The sequence below is a fragment of the Neovison vison genome, chromosome 8, assembly GCF_020171115.1.
Source record: "Neovison vison isolate M4711 chromosome 8, ASM_NN_V1, whole genome shotgun sequence".
NCBI classification, from domain to species: domain Eukaryota; kingdom Metazoa; phylum Chordata; class Mammalia; order Carnivora; family Mustelidae; genus Neogale; species Neogale vison.
In genome coordinates this window covers 94,143,474-94,159,558 of record NC_058098.1, presented here as the reverse complement: position 1 = coordinate 94,159,558, position 16,085 = coordinate 94,143,474, and the positions used below count along the sequence as shown (strand labels likewise).

Genomic DNA, 16,085 nt, shown 5'->3' with positions numbered 1-16,085 from the left:
CTAAGAATTTTATTAGAAAAGGAGAAATGTATATATAGTTTTATGATACAGTTTGATTTAGAGCAGAGCAAATTGTTTTCATTTTTTTTTTCTGCCTCCAAAATAGAATACTGTAATAGGAGAATTAAAGAAACAGAAGAACTTCGGGAATCTGAAAACCCAAGCTATCTTCTTACTCTCCTTCAGGCTTTAGAAACTTTCTAAGACCCTAAACTCAAACTAGCACTATTCATACTGTGACTTAGTTACACTATTGGTTAAATGGACTTACTCTGGATTACGGTGGAAAATGTAATCATTCTAACAGTCCTACAAGAATATAAATTGAGACTCCACAAATACTTAACTTTAAATAAATTAAAGTATGATGTTTATAAGCTTGACCTCCCTTTATAACAAACTATCAGCTCCTACCTCGTGCTCGTACTCGACATTCCTCCTCTTCTGCATTTCGGAGTATTTGTTTAGCGTGATTCAATGACGATTCACATTTCAGAAGGTTTCTGACATGCGCAGCCAGTGAATCCACACTGCTACCACCAGCATCATCACTCTCCAGCACACCTTCTTCCTCTCTACTATCTGTCAAGCTTGTCTTGGGTGAAGCATATGGGAAGAAGTTTAGAAGGACATCAGAAACTGACTCCAGTGAATTACTGTCCCACGAGCAGGAGCTGGCATCACTACTTGAATCACTTTTAATGATAGTCATCATAGGTATAACAATTTTATTCCCAATGGTTCCACTATACCCTTCAGGCTCAGATCTCATTACAGATTTGGCTGCTCTATATTGCCGAAGGGTTTCATCTACTGTCATTCTGGCTTTGCTTTCTGCTTCCTGTAGAGGACTTCTAACTGTAGTTGAACTAATGAATTCCCAATTCTCAATGCCTCTCTGGCATTTCAGATTTGCCTGTGTGCTAATATCCTTCTGTATGCACTTATTGCTTGGGCTTTCCTCTGTAAATGGCAGACTCTGAGGCAAATCACCATTAGATTCATCAGCTGTGAGGGGTTCTTTGAAGCAAACCACCTTCTTAGATTGTATAAATGAAATATCATTAACATCTCTGAAAGGGACAAGGGGAGCAGAAAAATTGCATCGTTTCAGTGCTATATTTTCTGCCTCCATTAAAAGGGTCCGAATCTCTCTAAGCGTTTTGGAACTGCTGCTTGTATCTTGAATTTCCTCGGACCCAACATCTTCAAAACCTGAAGATTCTGGTTTACTTATTACAACTCTACCATCAGTCTGAGAACTTAAAGGCATAGTGTTTGAGATAACACTGGAGTTCGAAGAATCCAAATTATCTATTAGCATTTGAACATGGTCTGAAACAAGTTTCTGCTTCTCACTATGTGAATAAGTTCCAGGGGTAACTGTTGATAACCCAGTAATCTGATCAACTTGCCCAACACCCCCTGAGAACATCAGAGCATCTTGCGTTACATGTCTATCTGGAAAATTCTGTTGATACAATATATTTGGTTTCTGTCTGTGTGAAAAGGAACTAGAAGGAACTGTTGGTAACAGACTTTTCTGGTCAGCTGGTACAGGAATTGTTGAAACCTTCAGTGCATCTTCAGCTAGATGTTTGTCTGGCAATTCCTGTGGGTAGAAAATATTAGATTTCTCCCTGTGGGAGTAGGAACTAGAAAGAGGTATTGGTAACCCAGCGTTCACATCAATTGGTTCAGAGATAGGTGAAATTTTCAAAATATCCTCACTACAATGTCTATCTGGCAGTTCTTGTTGAAAGAAAACACTGGGCTTTACTCTCTGAGAATAGGAATTACGAGAAACTGTCAGTAATGGAGTTGTGTGGTTATCTGGTCCAATCACAGTTGAAATTTTGGGCTCTTCTTGTGAGTAGGAACTAAGGGGAGCTGTTAGTGACTCAGTGTTTTGGTCATCTGGTAAAGTCACAGGTGAAAGCTTGAGTTTCTCTTTATGTGAGTAAGAGCTAGAGGGTCCTACTGGTATCTCAGTCTTCTGATCAGCAGGTCCAGGAAGAGCAAAAATCTCTGGCAACTCCTGCTGTTTAAAAATACCATCCTTCTCTCTGTATAAGTAGGAACTAGAGGGAATTATATGTATCCCAGTCTTCTGGTCACCTGGTCCAGAAACAGCTGAAACTTTCAGAGCTTCTTCAGTAACACCTGGCGACTCCCTCTGGTAAGAAAAGATGGGGCTCTCTCTATGTGAATAGGAAGCAGAGGACCCAAATCGTATCCCAGTCTTCTGGTCAGCAGACCCAGGAGCCCCTAAAATTTTTACAATACCTTCATTAGGACCTGGCAACTCCTGCTGGTAAGAAATGATGGGCTTCTCTCTATGTGAGTAAGGACTAGAGGTTACTACTGGTATTCCAGTCTTCTGGTCACCTAGTCCAGGCACCCTGAAAACATTTAAAGATGCTTCAGTAAGATCTGGAAACTCTTGCTGATAAATGATGGGCTTATCTCTATGTGAATAAGAAGCCGAGGTAACTGTTGGTTTTCTGGTCTTCTGATCACCCGGTCCAGAAACAGCTGAAATTTTCAGAGCTTCTACAGCCAGCTGATCATCTGACATGGGTTGTTGGTACAAAATACTGGGCTTCTCTCTATGAGAGTAAGAAACAGAAAATACTGTTGGGATCCCAGTCTCCTGGTCAGCTGGTCCAGGAGAAGGTGAAACATTCAGAGCCTCTTCAGTGAGAGGTCTATCTGATAAGGCCTGCTGATAGAAAATAATGGGCTTCCCTCCAAGTGAGTAGGAACTTGAAGGTACTGTTGGTATCTCAGTCTTCTGATCACTTGTTCCAGAAATAGCTGAAACATTCAGAGTCTCTTCAGTTAGATGACTGCCTAATAACTCCTGCTGGTAAAAAATATTAGACTTCTCTCTGTTTGAGTAGGAACTAGAAGGTTCTGCTGTTAACCCAGTCTTCTGGTCAGTTGGTCCAGGAACAGCTGAAACCTTCAGAGCCTCCTGAGGTACCTGGCCATCTGTCAAGCCCTGTGGGTAGAAAATGATGGGCTTCTCTCTAGGTGAGTAGGAACTAGAAGGTTCTGATGGCAACCCAACCTTCTGGTCAACTGGTCCAGGAATAGCTGAAACTTTCAGAGCCTCCTGAGACACCCGACTGTCTGTCAAGCCTTGTGAGTAGAAAATAATGGGCTTCTCTCTATATGAGTGGGAACTGGAAGGTACTGATGGCAACCCAGTCTTCTGGTCAGGTGGTCCAGGAACAGCTGAAACTTTCAGAACCTCCTGAGGTAACTGACTATCTGCCAAGCCCTGAGGGTAGAAAATAATGGGCTTCTCTCTATATGAGAAGGAACTGGAAGGTTCTGATATCAACCCAGTCTTCTGGTCAGCTGGTCCAGGAATCGCTGAAACTTTCAGAGGCTCCTGAGATATCGGACTGTGTGTTAAGCCCTGGGGGTAGAAAATAATGGGCTTTTCCCTATATGAGTAGGAACTGGAAGGTTCTGATGGCAACCCAGTCTTCTGGTCAGCTCGTTCAGGAATAGCTAAAACTTTCAGAGCCTCCTGGGATACCTGACTGTCTGCCAAGCCCTCTGGGTAGAAAATAATGGGCTTCTCCCGTGGTGAATAGGAACTGGAAGGTTCTGGTGGCAACCCAATCTTTTGGTCAGTTGGTCCAGGAACAGCTGAAACTTTCAGAGCCTCCTGAGATACCAGACAGTCTGTCAAGCCCTCTGGATAGAAAATAATGGGCTTCTCCCACGGGGAGTAGGAACTAGAAGGTTCTGGTGTCGACCCAGTCTTCTGGTCAGCTGGTCCAGGAAAAGCTGAAACCTTCAGAGTTTCCTGAGGTACCTGGCCATCTATCAAGCCCTGTGGGTAGAAAATAATGGGCTTCTCTCTAGCTGAGTAGGAACTAGATGGTTCCGATGGCAACCCAGTCTTCTGGTCAGCTGGTCCAGGAATAGCTGAAATTTTCAGAGCCTCTTCAAGTAACTGACTGCCAGGCAAGGCCTGGTGGGGGGAAATAATGGGCTTCTCTTGTGGTGAGTAGGAACTAGAAGGTTCTGGTGTCAACCTGGTCTTCTGGTCGGTTGGTCCACAAATAGCTGAAACTTTCAGAGCCTCCTGAGGCACCTGGCCATCTGTCAAGCCCTGTGGGTAGAAAATAATGGGCTTCTCTCTAGCTGAGTAGGAACTAGAAGGTTCCAATGGCAACCCAGTCTTCTGGTCAGCTGGTCCAGGAAAAGCTGAAATTTTCAGAGCCTCTTCAAGTATATGACTACCTGGCAAATCCTGAGGGGGAAAAATAATGGGCTTCTCTTGTGGTGAGTAGGAACTAGAAGGTTCTGGTGTCAACCCAGCCTCCTGGTCAGTTGGTCCAGGAACAGATGAAACTTTCAGAGCCTCCTGAGGTACCTGGCTATCTGTCAAGCCCTGTGGGTATAAAGTAATGGGCTTCTCTCTAGGTGAGTCAGAACCAGAAGGTTTCGATGGCAACCCAGTCTTCTGGTCAGTTGGTCCAGGAACAACTGAAACTTTCAGAGCCTCCTGAGACACCCGGCTGTCTGTCAAGTCCTGTGGGTATAAAGTAATGGGTTTCTCTCTAGGTGGGTAGGAACTAGAAGGTTCTAATGGCAACCCAGTCTTCTGGTCAGCTGGTCCAGAAACAGCTGAAATTTTCAGAGCCTCTTCAAGTAACTGGCTGCCTGGCAAGGCCTGAGGGGGAAAAATGGGCTTCTCCTTCGGTGAGTAGGAAGTAGAGGGAACTACTGGTATTCCAGTCTTCTGGTCAGTGGGTTCAGAAACACCTGTAACTTTTAGAGCTTCTTCAGGTAGATGACTGTCTGGCAAGCTCTGTGGGTAGAAAATAAAGGGCTTTTCTATATCCGAGTAAGAAGCAGAAGTTATTGTTGATATCTCGGCCTTCTGGTCAGTAGGTTCAGAAGTAGGTGAAACTTTCTGAGCCTGTTCAGTTAGAGAACCATCTGTCACCTCCTGTTCGTAGAAAATATTGTGCTTCTCTCTATGTGAGTAGAAATTAGAAGCTTCTGATAGTAACCCACTATTTTTTTCAGCTGGTTCAGAAGCAACTGAAACTTTCAGAGCCTCTTCAGATTGATGACTGCTTGGTAAGACCTTTTGATAGAAAATACCAGGCTTCTCTCTATGTGAGTAGGAACTAGAGGATACTGCTGGTATCCCAGTCTTCTGGTCACCTGGTCTAGGAGCAGATGAAGCTTTCAGAGCCTCTTCAGTTAGAGGACTATCTGGTAATACCTGCTGATAGAAAACATGGGGATTCTCGCCAAGAGAGGAGGGCCTAGAGGGCACTACTGGTATCCCAGTATCCTGGTCAGCTGGTCCAGGAACAGATGGAACTTTCTGAGCCTGTTCAATTAGGTGACTATCTGGCAACTCCTGTTTGTAGAAAATACTGGACTTCTCTCTACGTGAGGGGAAAGTAGAGGTTGGTATCCCAATATTCTGCTCAATGGATCCAAGAGCAGAAAATTTCAGAGCCTGTTCAGTTAGATGACTTTCTGGCAATGTCTGTTGATAGAAAATAGGGGGCCTCTCTCTGTGTAAGTAAGAAGTAGAGGGTATCCTAGTCTTCTGGTCAGCTGGTTCAGGAAGAGCCACAATTTTCTGAGTCTGTTCAATTAAATGACTATCTGGCAAGACCTGTTGGTAAAAGATACTGGGCTTCTCTCCAAGTGGACAGGAATGTGAAGATAATGTAGGTATCCCAGTGTTTTGATCAGCTGGCCCAGGAACAAATGAAACTTTCAGAACCTGTTTAGTTAGATGACCGTCTGACAACTGTTGCTGGGAGAAAATAATGTGCTTCTCTCTTCGTGAATAGGAACTAGAAGGAACTATTGTCTTTTCAGTCCCCTGGTCAGCAGATACAGGAACAGCTGAAATTTTCAGAGTCTCTTCAGTTAGATGACTGTCTGGCAAGGTCTGAGGGTGGAAAATACTAGGTTTCTCTCCACGTGAGTAAAAACTTGGAAGGACAGTAGGTATGTCACTCTTCTGGACAGGAGAACCAGGAACACCTGAAACTTCTACAGTCTCTTCAGTGAGATGATCGTCTGGTGGTGCCTGCTGGTAGAAGATACTGTGCTTCTCTCTACGTGAGTAGGAACTTGGAATGACAGCAGGTATGCTAGTCTTCTGGTCAGGAGGATGAGGAACAACCAAAACTTTCAGAGCCTCCTCAGTTAGATGACTGTCTGGCGGGGCCTGTTGGTAGAAGATATTATGCTTCTCTCCACGTGAGTAGGCGCCTGGAAGGACTGTAGGTATGCCAGCCTTCTGGACAGCAGGACCAGGAACAGCCAAAACTTTTAGAGCCTCTTCAGTTAGATCACTGTCTGGTAAGGCTTGTGGGTAGAAAATATTGGGCTTCCCTCTTTGTGAGTAGGAACTAGAGGGTACTGTTGATATCTCAGTCTTCTGGTCAGTTAGTTCACTAACAGCTGAAAGTTTTAGAGTCTCTTCACTTATCTTACTATCTACTGGTGCCTGCTGGTTGAGTTTATCAGTATGCTGACCAACAGTATTCTCTGGAGGAGACCTTAAAGCCAACTGAGGAAAGTCCTCGGGGAACAAGGATAAAAGAGATCCAGTATCTGAATCTCCAGCAGTAGCAGTGATGCCTGGTTTCGAGTTGGAACGAGTAACTTCAGGTATGCCTCCTTTAGAAGTATCTCCTAAAAAAAGAGACTTATTAATACTAATATTATATGTTTTTAATTAAGAAATATTTCTTTTATGCATAAAAGAAATAAAGCTTTCCTTCCTTTGACCTTTACACTTCTAGTAAAGAATCCTAAGAAAACAGTCATAAAAGGAGACAAATATTTACAAAAATATTAATTATAAAGCCATTTACAACAGCAAACTAATGTAGACATAATTTAAATATTCAGCAATAGAATAATATTTAAAAATAGAAGCATATCCATTTGATATGATAGGTGGATCTTTATTAAAATTTGGATTTTTAAAGAATTTTTTTAAAAGATTTTATTTATTTTTTGACAGACAGAGAGATCACAAGTAGGCAGAGAGGCAGGCAGAGAGAAAGAGGAGGAAGCAGCGTCCCTGCTGAGCAGAGAGCCCGATGCAGGGCTCTATCCCAGGACTCTGGGATCATGACCTGAGCCCAAGGCAGAGGCTTTAACCCACTGAGCCACCCAGGCACCCCGGATTTTTAAAGAATTTTAACATGATGGGAAAATGCTAACCCGTCTGGACTTTAATTTCACCCTAGTTACTACCTAATAAGTTAGCCTGTTATTGTGCCATGTATGCCATTAAAAGACATGTGACTCCTCAATCAGAGACAAAATACTTCATTCCATGGCATAGCAAAGGATCTTCAACTTATTTTCATGGGTTCCCCTATCCCTTGAGTCTTACAATGGCAATGCAATATGGCCCAGATGGACACTATGCAAGCAGTGGGTTTTAAATGATTCTTCTAGTAAATGTGCCCTCAGAAAGATATGTTTGTTAACTATATGAAACTATAAAGTGTCTAAAGATTACACTAAAGATTCTGAACTTAACTCTAAATGGCATGGGGAGTTCATAAATTGGAATTGACCTATACTACAGAAATACAGATTCAAGGGACGCCTGGGTGGCGCAGTTGGTTGAACGACTGCCTCCGGCTCAGGGCGTGATCCTGGAGTCCCGGGATCGAGTCCCACATCAGGCTCCCAGCTCCATGGGGAGTCTGCTTTGCTCTCTGACCTTCTCCTCGCTCATTCTCTCTCTCACTGTCTCTCTCTCTCAAATAAATAAAATAAAATCTTTAAAAAAAAAAAAAAGAAATACAGATTCAAGATGAGTGGGAACAGAATGCAAAAAAAACCAACAGAAATTTCTGTATTTGTACTGTCTAATCCAGTACTTCTAAATCTAAATGTCAGCGGGAAGTAAATGACTGCAATAGAAATGATAAGATTTGACAAGATAAGCATTCATCCATTTGTTCATTCAAAAAATAATTAATGTTTACTATGTGCAAGTCACAGTTCTAGATATAGGAAATAGGGGAATAAACAAATGGACAAAGTTTACGCTCTAATTCTGCCTTACAAAGCTTACATTCTAATAGTACGAAGCAGACAAAAATTGATAAAATATATGGGATGTTAGATGATGGCAAAATGGTTGATATATACAAGGATTATCTATACAGCTCTTCCTCAACTTACAATGGAGTTACATCCCGATAAGCCCATCATAAGATGAAAACATGTAAGTCAAAAATATATACAATAATCTCACATACAAAATAGCACAGCTTAGCCTCACCTAACTTAAACATGCTCAGAACATTTACACTAGCCGAAAATTGGGCAAAATTACCTAACACAAAAACTATTTGATAATAAAATGTTAAGTATCTTGTTATTGAATACTATACTAAAAAGAAAAAAACAGAATGGCTGTATGGGTAGAGAATGGTTGTAAGTGTATCAGGTTTTCACCCTTATAATCATGTGGCTGACTGGGAGCTGTGGCTCATGGCAGCTACCCAACATCACAAAAGAATATCATACCACATATGACTAGCTTAAGAAAATAGCAAAATTCATAAATTGGAGTATGGTTTCTACTAAATGCACATGATAAAGATGAAAATCCTACATCAAAGCATCCTAAGCTGGGGACCTTCAGCACTTTACACATAAATTAAGTTTCAAAGATGAAGATATAAGATTGCTTCTCAATATGGAGATCTTACTAACTTGCAGATTCTGATTCAATAGGTCTACGGTGGGGGCGCCTGGGTGGCTCAGTGGGTTAAAGCCTCTGCCTTGGGCTCAGGTCATGATCCCAGGGTCCTGGGATGGAGCCCTGCATCAGGCTCTCAGCAGGGAGCCTGCTTCCCTTCCTCTCTCTCTCTGCCTGCCTCTCTGTCTACTTGTGATCTCTATCTGTCAAATAAATAAACAAAATTTAAAAAAAAAAATAGGTCTAGAGTGGGATCTGAAATTTTGCATTTCTAACAAAATCCCTAGTGATGTCCCATACTTTTGGTCCTCAGACTACATTTTGATTGGTAAAGAAATACAACTTCTCCAAAGTTCTACAGAAAAGACAAAAACAGGTACTTTAACCTTTTAATTCTAACTCCAAATTCTGAGCTCTTTTCACTGAATTATTAGTTACTGCTATTCTAAACTCAATGATGAGCTTCAAAAAAGTAACTAAATATAGAATTAAATGGATTAAGGAGTGAACTATAAGGTAAGGAAGTACATTTTCAAGTATTAACTCTTCAGGAAAACTAAAGGAGAAGGGATGAATGTGATCTGCACAGTAACTTGAAAAGGAACAGAAGTTATGGAAAGTTTTGTGAGAAAAAAAAAACTCAAGAAATTAATAAAGCAAAACAGATTAACAAAGTGAACAACAAATGGCTCACAGAGGAAATCAAAAGAGAAATCAAAAATACCCTTGGGGTTATGGACATTGGGGAGGGTATGTGCTATGGTGAGTGCTGTGAAGTGTATAAACCTGGCAATTCACAGACCTGTACCCCTGGGGCTAAGACATTATATTTTAATTTTTTAAAAAAACTGAAAAAGTGAAAATGGAAATACAATATACCAAAACAGTTATAGCAGTTCTAAGAGGGAGTCCATAATGATAAATGCCTACATCAAGAAATAAGAAGATATCAAATAAACAACCTAACTTTATATCTTAAAGAACTAGAAAGAGAACAAAGCCCAAAGCCAGTAAAAAAAAGAAGCAAAAACAAATGAAGGAGAAACTAAAAAGACAATAGAAAAGGAAAAAAAAAATCAATGAAACAAAGATCTGATTCTTTTAAAAGATAAATAAACTGACAAATTGTTAGCTAAAATCACCACGACCGCCACCCAAAGAAATCCAGAGAGGACACAAATCATAAAATATAAAAATGGAAAAGGAAATATTACAACTGATCTCACAGAAATATAAAAGATCATAAAAGACTTTCTACATATAATTTTATATCAGCAAATTTTACAATCTAGAAGAAACATATAACCTACAGGACTGAATCATGAAGAAACAGGAAATGTGAATAGACCAATTACTAGTAAGGAGATTGAATCAGTAATTAAAAGTGTCCCAACAGGGATGCCTGGGTGGCTCAGTGGGTGAAAGCCTCTGCCTTCGGCTCGGGTCATGATCCCAGGGTCCTGGGATCGAGCCCCACATCTGGCTCACTGCTCAGCAGGGAGCCTGCTTCCTCCTCTTTCTCTGCCTACTTGTGATATCTGTCTCTCAGATAAATAAATAAATAAATCTTAAAAAAAAAAAAGTGTCCCAACAAATCAAACTCTAGAACCAGATGGCTTCACTGGTGAATATTCTACTGAATATTCAAATAATTTACACCAAAATATCTTAAATTCTTTCAAAAAATAAAAGGGAACACTTCCAAACACATTTTATAAAGCCAGCATTACTCTAATACCAAAACCAAACAAGGAAATTACACAGAAGTAAAATTATAAGTCAATGCCCCTAATGAACAGAGATACAAAAATCCTCAACAAAATATTAGCAGACTGAATTCAACAATACTTTAAAAAAATCATATAACATTATTAAGTGGGCTTTATTCCAGGAATGCAAGGATAGCTCAATATCTGCACATCAATCAATATGATACACCAGTATTAACAATGAAAGATAATAATCATATGATCAGTTCAGTGGATGTAGAAAAAGCAACTGACAAAACTCAACATCCATTCACAATAAAAACTCTCAATAAAGGGGGTGTTGAGGGAACGTATCTCAACATACGAAAGCCATATATAAAAAGCCCACAGCTAACATTACCCTCAACAGTGAAAAGGTGAAAGCTTTTCCTCTAAGATCAGTAACAAGATAAGGGTTCCCACCCTCATCACTTTTATTCAACACAGTATTGGAAATCCTAGCTAGAGCAATCAGGCAAGAAAAGGGTGGGTGGGGGGAAGGCATCCAAATAGTTAAGGAAGAAGTAAAACTGTCTCTGTTTACAGATGACATGTTATTACATATGGAAACTCCTAAAGACTCCACCAAAAAACTGTCAGAACTAATAAATTTGCTAAAGTTGCAGGATACAAAATTAACATACAAAAATCAGTTATGCTGTTATACACTAATAAAGAACTATTAGAAAAGTCAAGAACACAATCCCATTTACAATTACACTTTAAAAAAAAAAACCCTAAGAATAAACTTAAAAAGGGGGTGAAAGATCTGTATAAGACATTGATGAAAGAAGTGGAAAAAGACTCAAATAAATGGAAAGATAATTTACACATCTGAGAAGCTCAATGAACTCAGTGTAGGATAAACACAGAGATCCACACAACATCATAATCAAAATGTTAAGACTGAATATCTTGAAAGCAACAGGAGAAAACAAATCAATACAAGGGAATGTTAATAAGATCAATAGTTGATTTCTCATCAGAAACAATAAAGGCAAAAAGACCATGGAAAGATATATTCAGAGTACTAAAACAAAAAAGATTATCAGGGGTGCATGGGTGGCTCAGGGTTAAGCCTCTGCCTTCAGCTCCAGGTCATGATCTCAGGGTCCTGGGATGGAGTCTGGCATTGGGCTCTCTGCTCAGCAGGGAGCTTGCCTCCCCCTCTCTCACTCTCTGCCTGTCTGTCTACTTGTGATCTCTCTGTCAAATAAATAAATCAAATCTTTAAAAAAAAAAAAAAAAGATTATCAACCAAACATTATAAATTCAACAAAACTTCCAAAAGGATGAAATAAAAACATTCCAGGTATATAAAAACTGAGAGAATCTGTTGGTAGCAGAACCATCACAAGAAATACTAAACAAATTCTTCAGGCTGAAAGCAAGTGACACCAGACAGTAATTTGAATTTACAAAACAAAGCAAACAGTGCTAATAAAGATACTTATGTAGGTAATTACAAAAGGACAGCATATTTACATATTTCATTTCTTTTCTTCTCTTAACTGATTGTAAAAGCAATTTTACACAAAACAGTATGTATTTAACTATATTAGTAGAGCTATCACATATAGAAATGTAACGTATTTGACAATGAACATCAAAAGGAGGCAAATGGGAGCAAAGCTGGAGTGGAGTAAGGAAAAGACTGGATAGTAACAAATCCACAGGAATAAATAAAGAGAATAAAAAATGGTAAATCAGAAGATTAATATAATAAACTCTAAATACTTGCTCTCCTCTCAGCTTCGTAAAAATACAAAAAATTATAAAAATAAGTTTAATAATGTAACAATAATAATGTATTCTTGCATGTTTGTAACACATATATGTATAATACATATGCCAGTAATAGAACACACAAAAGAGAATAGAACCATATAGGAGTATTGTTTCTGTATTACACTACAATTAAGTTAGTATAAATCAGGTATATATTCTAGTAAGATAAATTCTGTAAGCCCCAGAGCAATGACTAGGATATAACTTTATGTTTTTTAAGATTTTATTTATTTATTTGACAGAAAGAGAGAGATCACAAGTAGGCAGAGAAGCAGGCGGGGGGGGGGGGATGCAGGCCCCCCGCTGAGCAGAGAGCCTGATTCATGCCAGCACCTCAGGATCATGACCTGTCCTGAAGGCAGAGGCTTAACCCACTGAGCCACCCAGGTGCCCCTAGGATATAACTTTAAAAATTAACTAAAAAATAATTTTAAAAATTAAAATGTGACACTAGAAAACATTCACTAAGTCCAATAAAAAGCAGGGAGGAACATAACAAAAACAAAAACAAAACAAAACAAAACAAAAAACAAGAAACATGGAAAACAAAAAGTAACCCAGCAAATATATATCCAATCTTAATAATGACATTGAACATGAGTTGATTAACAGTCACATTAAAAGGCAAAGCTTTTGGGGAAATTGGAAGGGGAGATGAACCATGAGAGACTATGGACTCTGAAAAACAGTCTGAGGGGTTTGAAGTGGCGGGGGTGTGGGAGGTTGGGGTACCAGGTGGTGGGTATTATAGAGGGCACAGCTTGCATGGAGCACTGGGTGTGGTGAAAAAATAATGAATACTGTTTTTCTGAAAATAAATAAATTGGAAAAAAAAAAAAAGGCAAAGACTGTCAGTCTGGATTAAAATAAAACAAAACAAAACAAACCTAGGCGATCCAACTATATAAGCTGTTTACAAGAGATACACTTTAAGATTTTTATTTTTAGGGGTGCCTGGGTGGCTCAAGTGGGTTAAAGCCTCTGCCTTCGGCTCAGGTCACAATCCCGGGGTCCTGGGCTCGGGCCCTGCATCCAGGGAGCCTGCTTCCTCCTCTCTCTCCGCCTGCCTCTCCGCCTACTTGTGATCTCTGTCTGTCAAATACATAAATAAAGTCTTAAAAAATTTTTTTTTAATTTTTATTTATTTGACAGACAGAGATCACAAGTAGGCGGAGAGGCAGGCAGAGAGTGGAGGGAAGCAGGCTCCCTGCCGAGCAGAGAGCCGGACTCAGGGCTGGATTCCAGGACCCTGGGATCGTGACCTGAGCCGAAGGCAGAGGCTTTAACCCACTGAGCCACCCAGGTGCCCCAAGAGATAACACTTCTGATTAAAAAAAAACAAACAGGTTGAAAGTAAAGGGATGAAAAACATATGCCATACAAGCAGCAAGCATAAGAACCGAAGTGACTATACTGATGTAAGAGAAAACAGACCTTAAAACAAACAATGTTACTAGAATTAAAGGGCAACCATTTGTATAAACAAAAAGGTCAATTCATCAGGAATATACAACAATTATAAACATAAATGCACTTAATATCATAGTCTCAAAAGATATGAAGCAAGTAAGACAGAAAAAATGATAAAACAGACAAACAATTATAGTTCAAGATTTCAATAGCTTACTTTCAAAAACAGAGAAAACTAGGCAGAAGATCAACAAGGATACAGAAGACTTGAACACTATATGCCCACTAGAACTAAGAGACACATATAGAACACACCACCTAACAACAGCAGAATACACATTCTTCTCAAGGGTAAAGCATACATTCTACAGAATAAACTACACACTACGACATAAGAGCAAGCCTCAGTAAAATGTAAATGAACTAAAATCATACAAAGCAGGTGTTCTCCAACAAAAATGGAATCAAATGAGATATTAATAACAAAAGGAAAGTCAAAAATATGTGGACGTTAAACAAGACATACCCAAATAACCATGGGGTCAACAAAAACAAATTGCAATGGAAACTTAAAAATATTTTAGATGAATTAAAACAAAAACACAAGAAACAAAAACTCTGAGCATGCCACTAAAGTAGTGCTTAGAAATTTCTAAATGTAAATGCCTATATCAAAAATAAAGTCTCAGAGTGCCTGGGTGCTCAGCTGGCTAAGCGTCTGCCTTCAGCTCAGGTCATGGTCTCAGGGTTCTGGGATCAAGGACCACATCAGGCTCCCTGCTCAGCAGGGAGTCTGCTTCTCTCTCTCCCTTTGCCCCTCCCCATAGCTCATGTGTACTCTCTCTCTCTGTCTCTCAAATAAACAGATGAAAAATCTTTAAAAAAAAAAAAAAAGGTTTCATATCAATAACCTATTCTTTCACCTCAAGAAACAATAAAAAGCACAAACCAAAGCTAAAGTGTGAAAGGAAGGAAAAAATAAAGACTAAAATTGGAACAAAACAGAAATTTAAATGTAAAAAAAAGAGATCAGAAAAAGTAGAGAAACCAAAGTTTATTTCTTTGAAAAGATTAACATACTTGACAAAACTTGGCTAGACTCACTAAAAAAAGAAATAGAAAATTCAGAATATCGAAATCATGAATGAAAGATGGGGTATTACTACCAATCTTCCAAAATAAGAAGGATTATATGCAAATACCATGAACAGTTATATGCCAACAAATTAGATAACCTAGGTGGAATGGACAAATTCCACAAAGGCCACAAATTATGAAAACTGATTCATGAAAAATATAAATACTTATAGCAAGCAGAGAGATGGAATTAGTAATTTTAAAACTTCTACAAAGAGGCAGGCAGCCTTCACCCAATAAAAACTAATCCTTTACGAACTCTTTCAAAAACTAGAAGACAACACATCTCATCCTAACTTGTGACATTAGCAAAACTAGAAGAGACAACGCTTCTCATTCCAACTTGTGCCATTAGCGAAACTAGAAGAGATAATGCTTCTCACCTCAACTTGTAACATAGTATTATTCTTGCGCCAAAGCCAATAACAAAAATCACAACAAATGTACACACCAATACCCACTATGAATATAAATACAAAAGTCCTCAAAAAATTACTTGCCAAAAAAATCCAACAACATACAAAAAGAATTATATGCCATAACCAAATGGCATATATAACCAAGACTATAAGGTCGGTTATATGAAAATTAACAATGTACTATATTAGGAGAATATAAGACAAAAACCATGTGATCATCATAAAAGAGGCAGAAAAAAAAATCTGACAAAATCGAACACCCTTATACGGTAACATGATAAATATGCTCTAAAAAATACAAATAAAGGGAGTCCTCAACCTGATAAAGATAGTCTACAAAAATCCCACAGCTAACATCATACTTAATGATAAAAGGCTTCATATCTTTCTACAAAGATCAGGAAAAGACAAGGATGTCTGTTCTTGCCACTTTTATGCAACACTGCACTGAAGGTTCTAGTTGGGGGCAGTTGGGAATCTGAAATATATAAAAGGCATCCATGTTGGAAAGAAAGAAGACTATATTTGAAGATGACAGAGTCATGTATATAAAAATTATAAGAAATCCACACAAAAATATATTAGAGATAATAACAAATAGTTCAACAAGATTGCAGCTATACAATTAACAAAATTCAACTGTATTTCCATACACTGGCAATGAATACTCCAAAAATGAAATTAAGAAAAGTTTCTTTTTCAACAAAAAGATTAAAATACTTAGAATTAAGTTAACAAAGGACTGCAAGGCTCATACACTGAAAACTACAAAATATTGTTGAAAAAAATAAAGAAAACTTAAAAAATGAAAAGGTGTCCCATATTTATAGGTCAAAGCATTTAATATAA

At 38.9% G+C, this 16,085-nt stretch overlaps 1 protein-coding gene across 6 annotated transcripts in view; it reads right to left on the bottom strand.

Annotated features, from left to right (window-relative positions):
• ALMS1 (ALMS1 centrosome and basal body associated protein) overlaps positions 1–16,085 on the bottom strand; it is a 214,362-nt gene that overhangs the window by 144,861 nt on the left and 53,416 nt on the right. For 5 of the 6 annotated variants that reach the window (XM_044261390.1, XM_044261388.1, XM_044261394.1 and 2 more), the window contains one exon: positions 415–6,696. In XM_044261390.1, coding sequence (XP_044117325.1) covers positions 415–6,696 — 6,282 coding nt within the window. The remainder of the gene's footprint in view (positions 1–414; positions 6,697–16,085) is intronic. The other variant, XM_044261389.1, reaches the window with a different exon arrangement.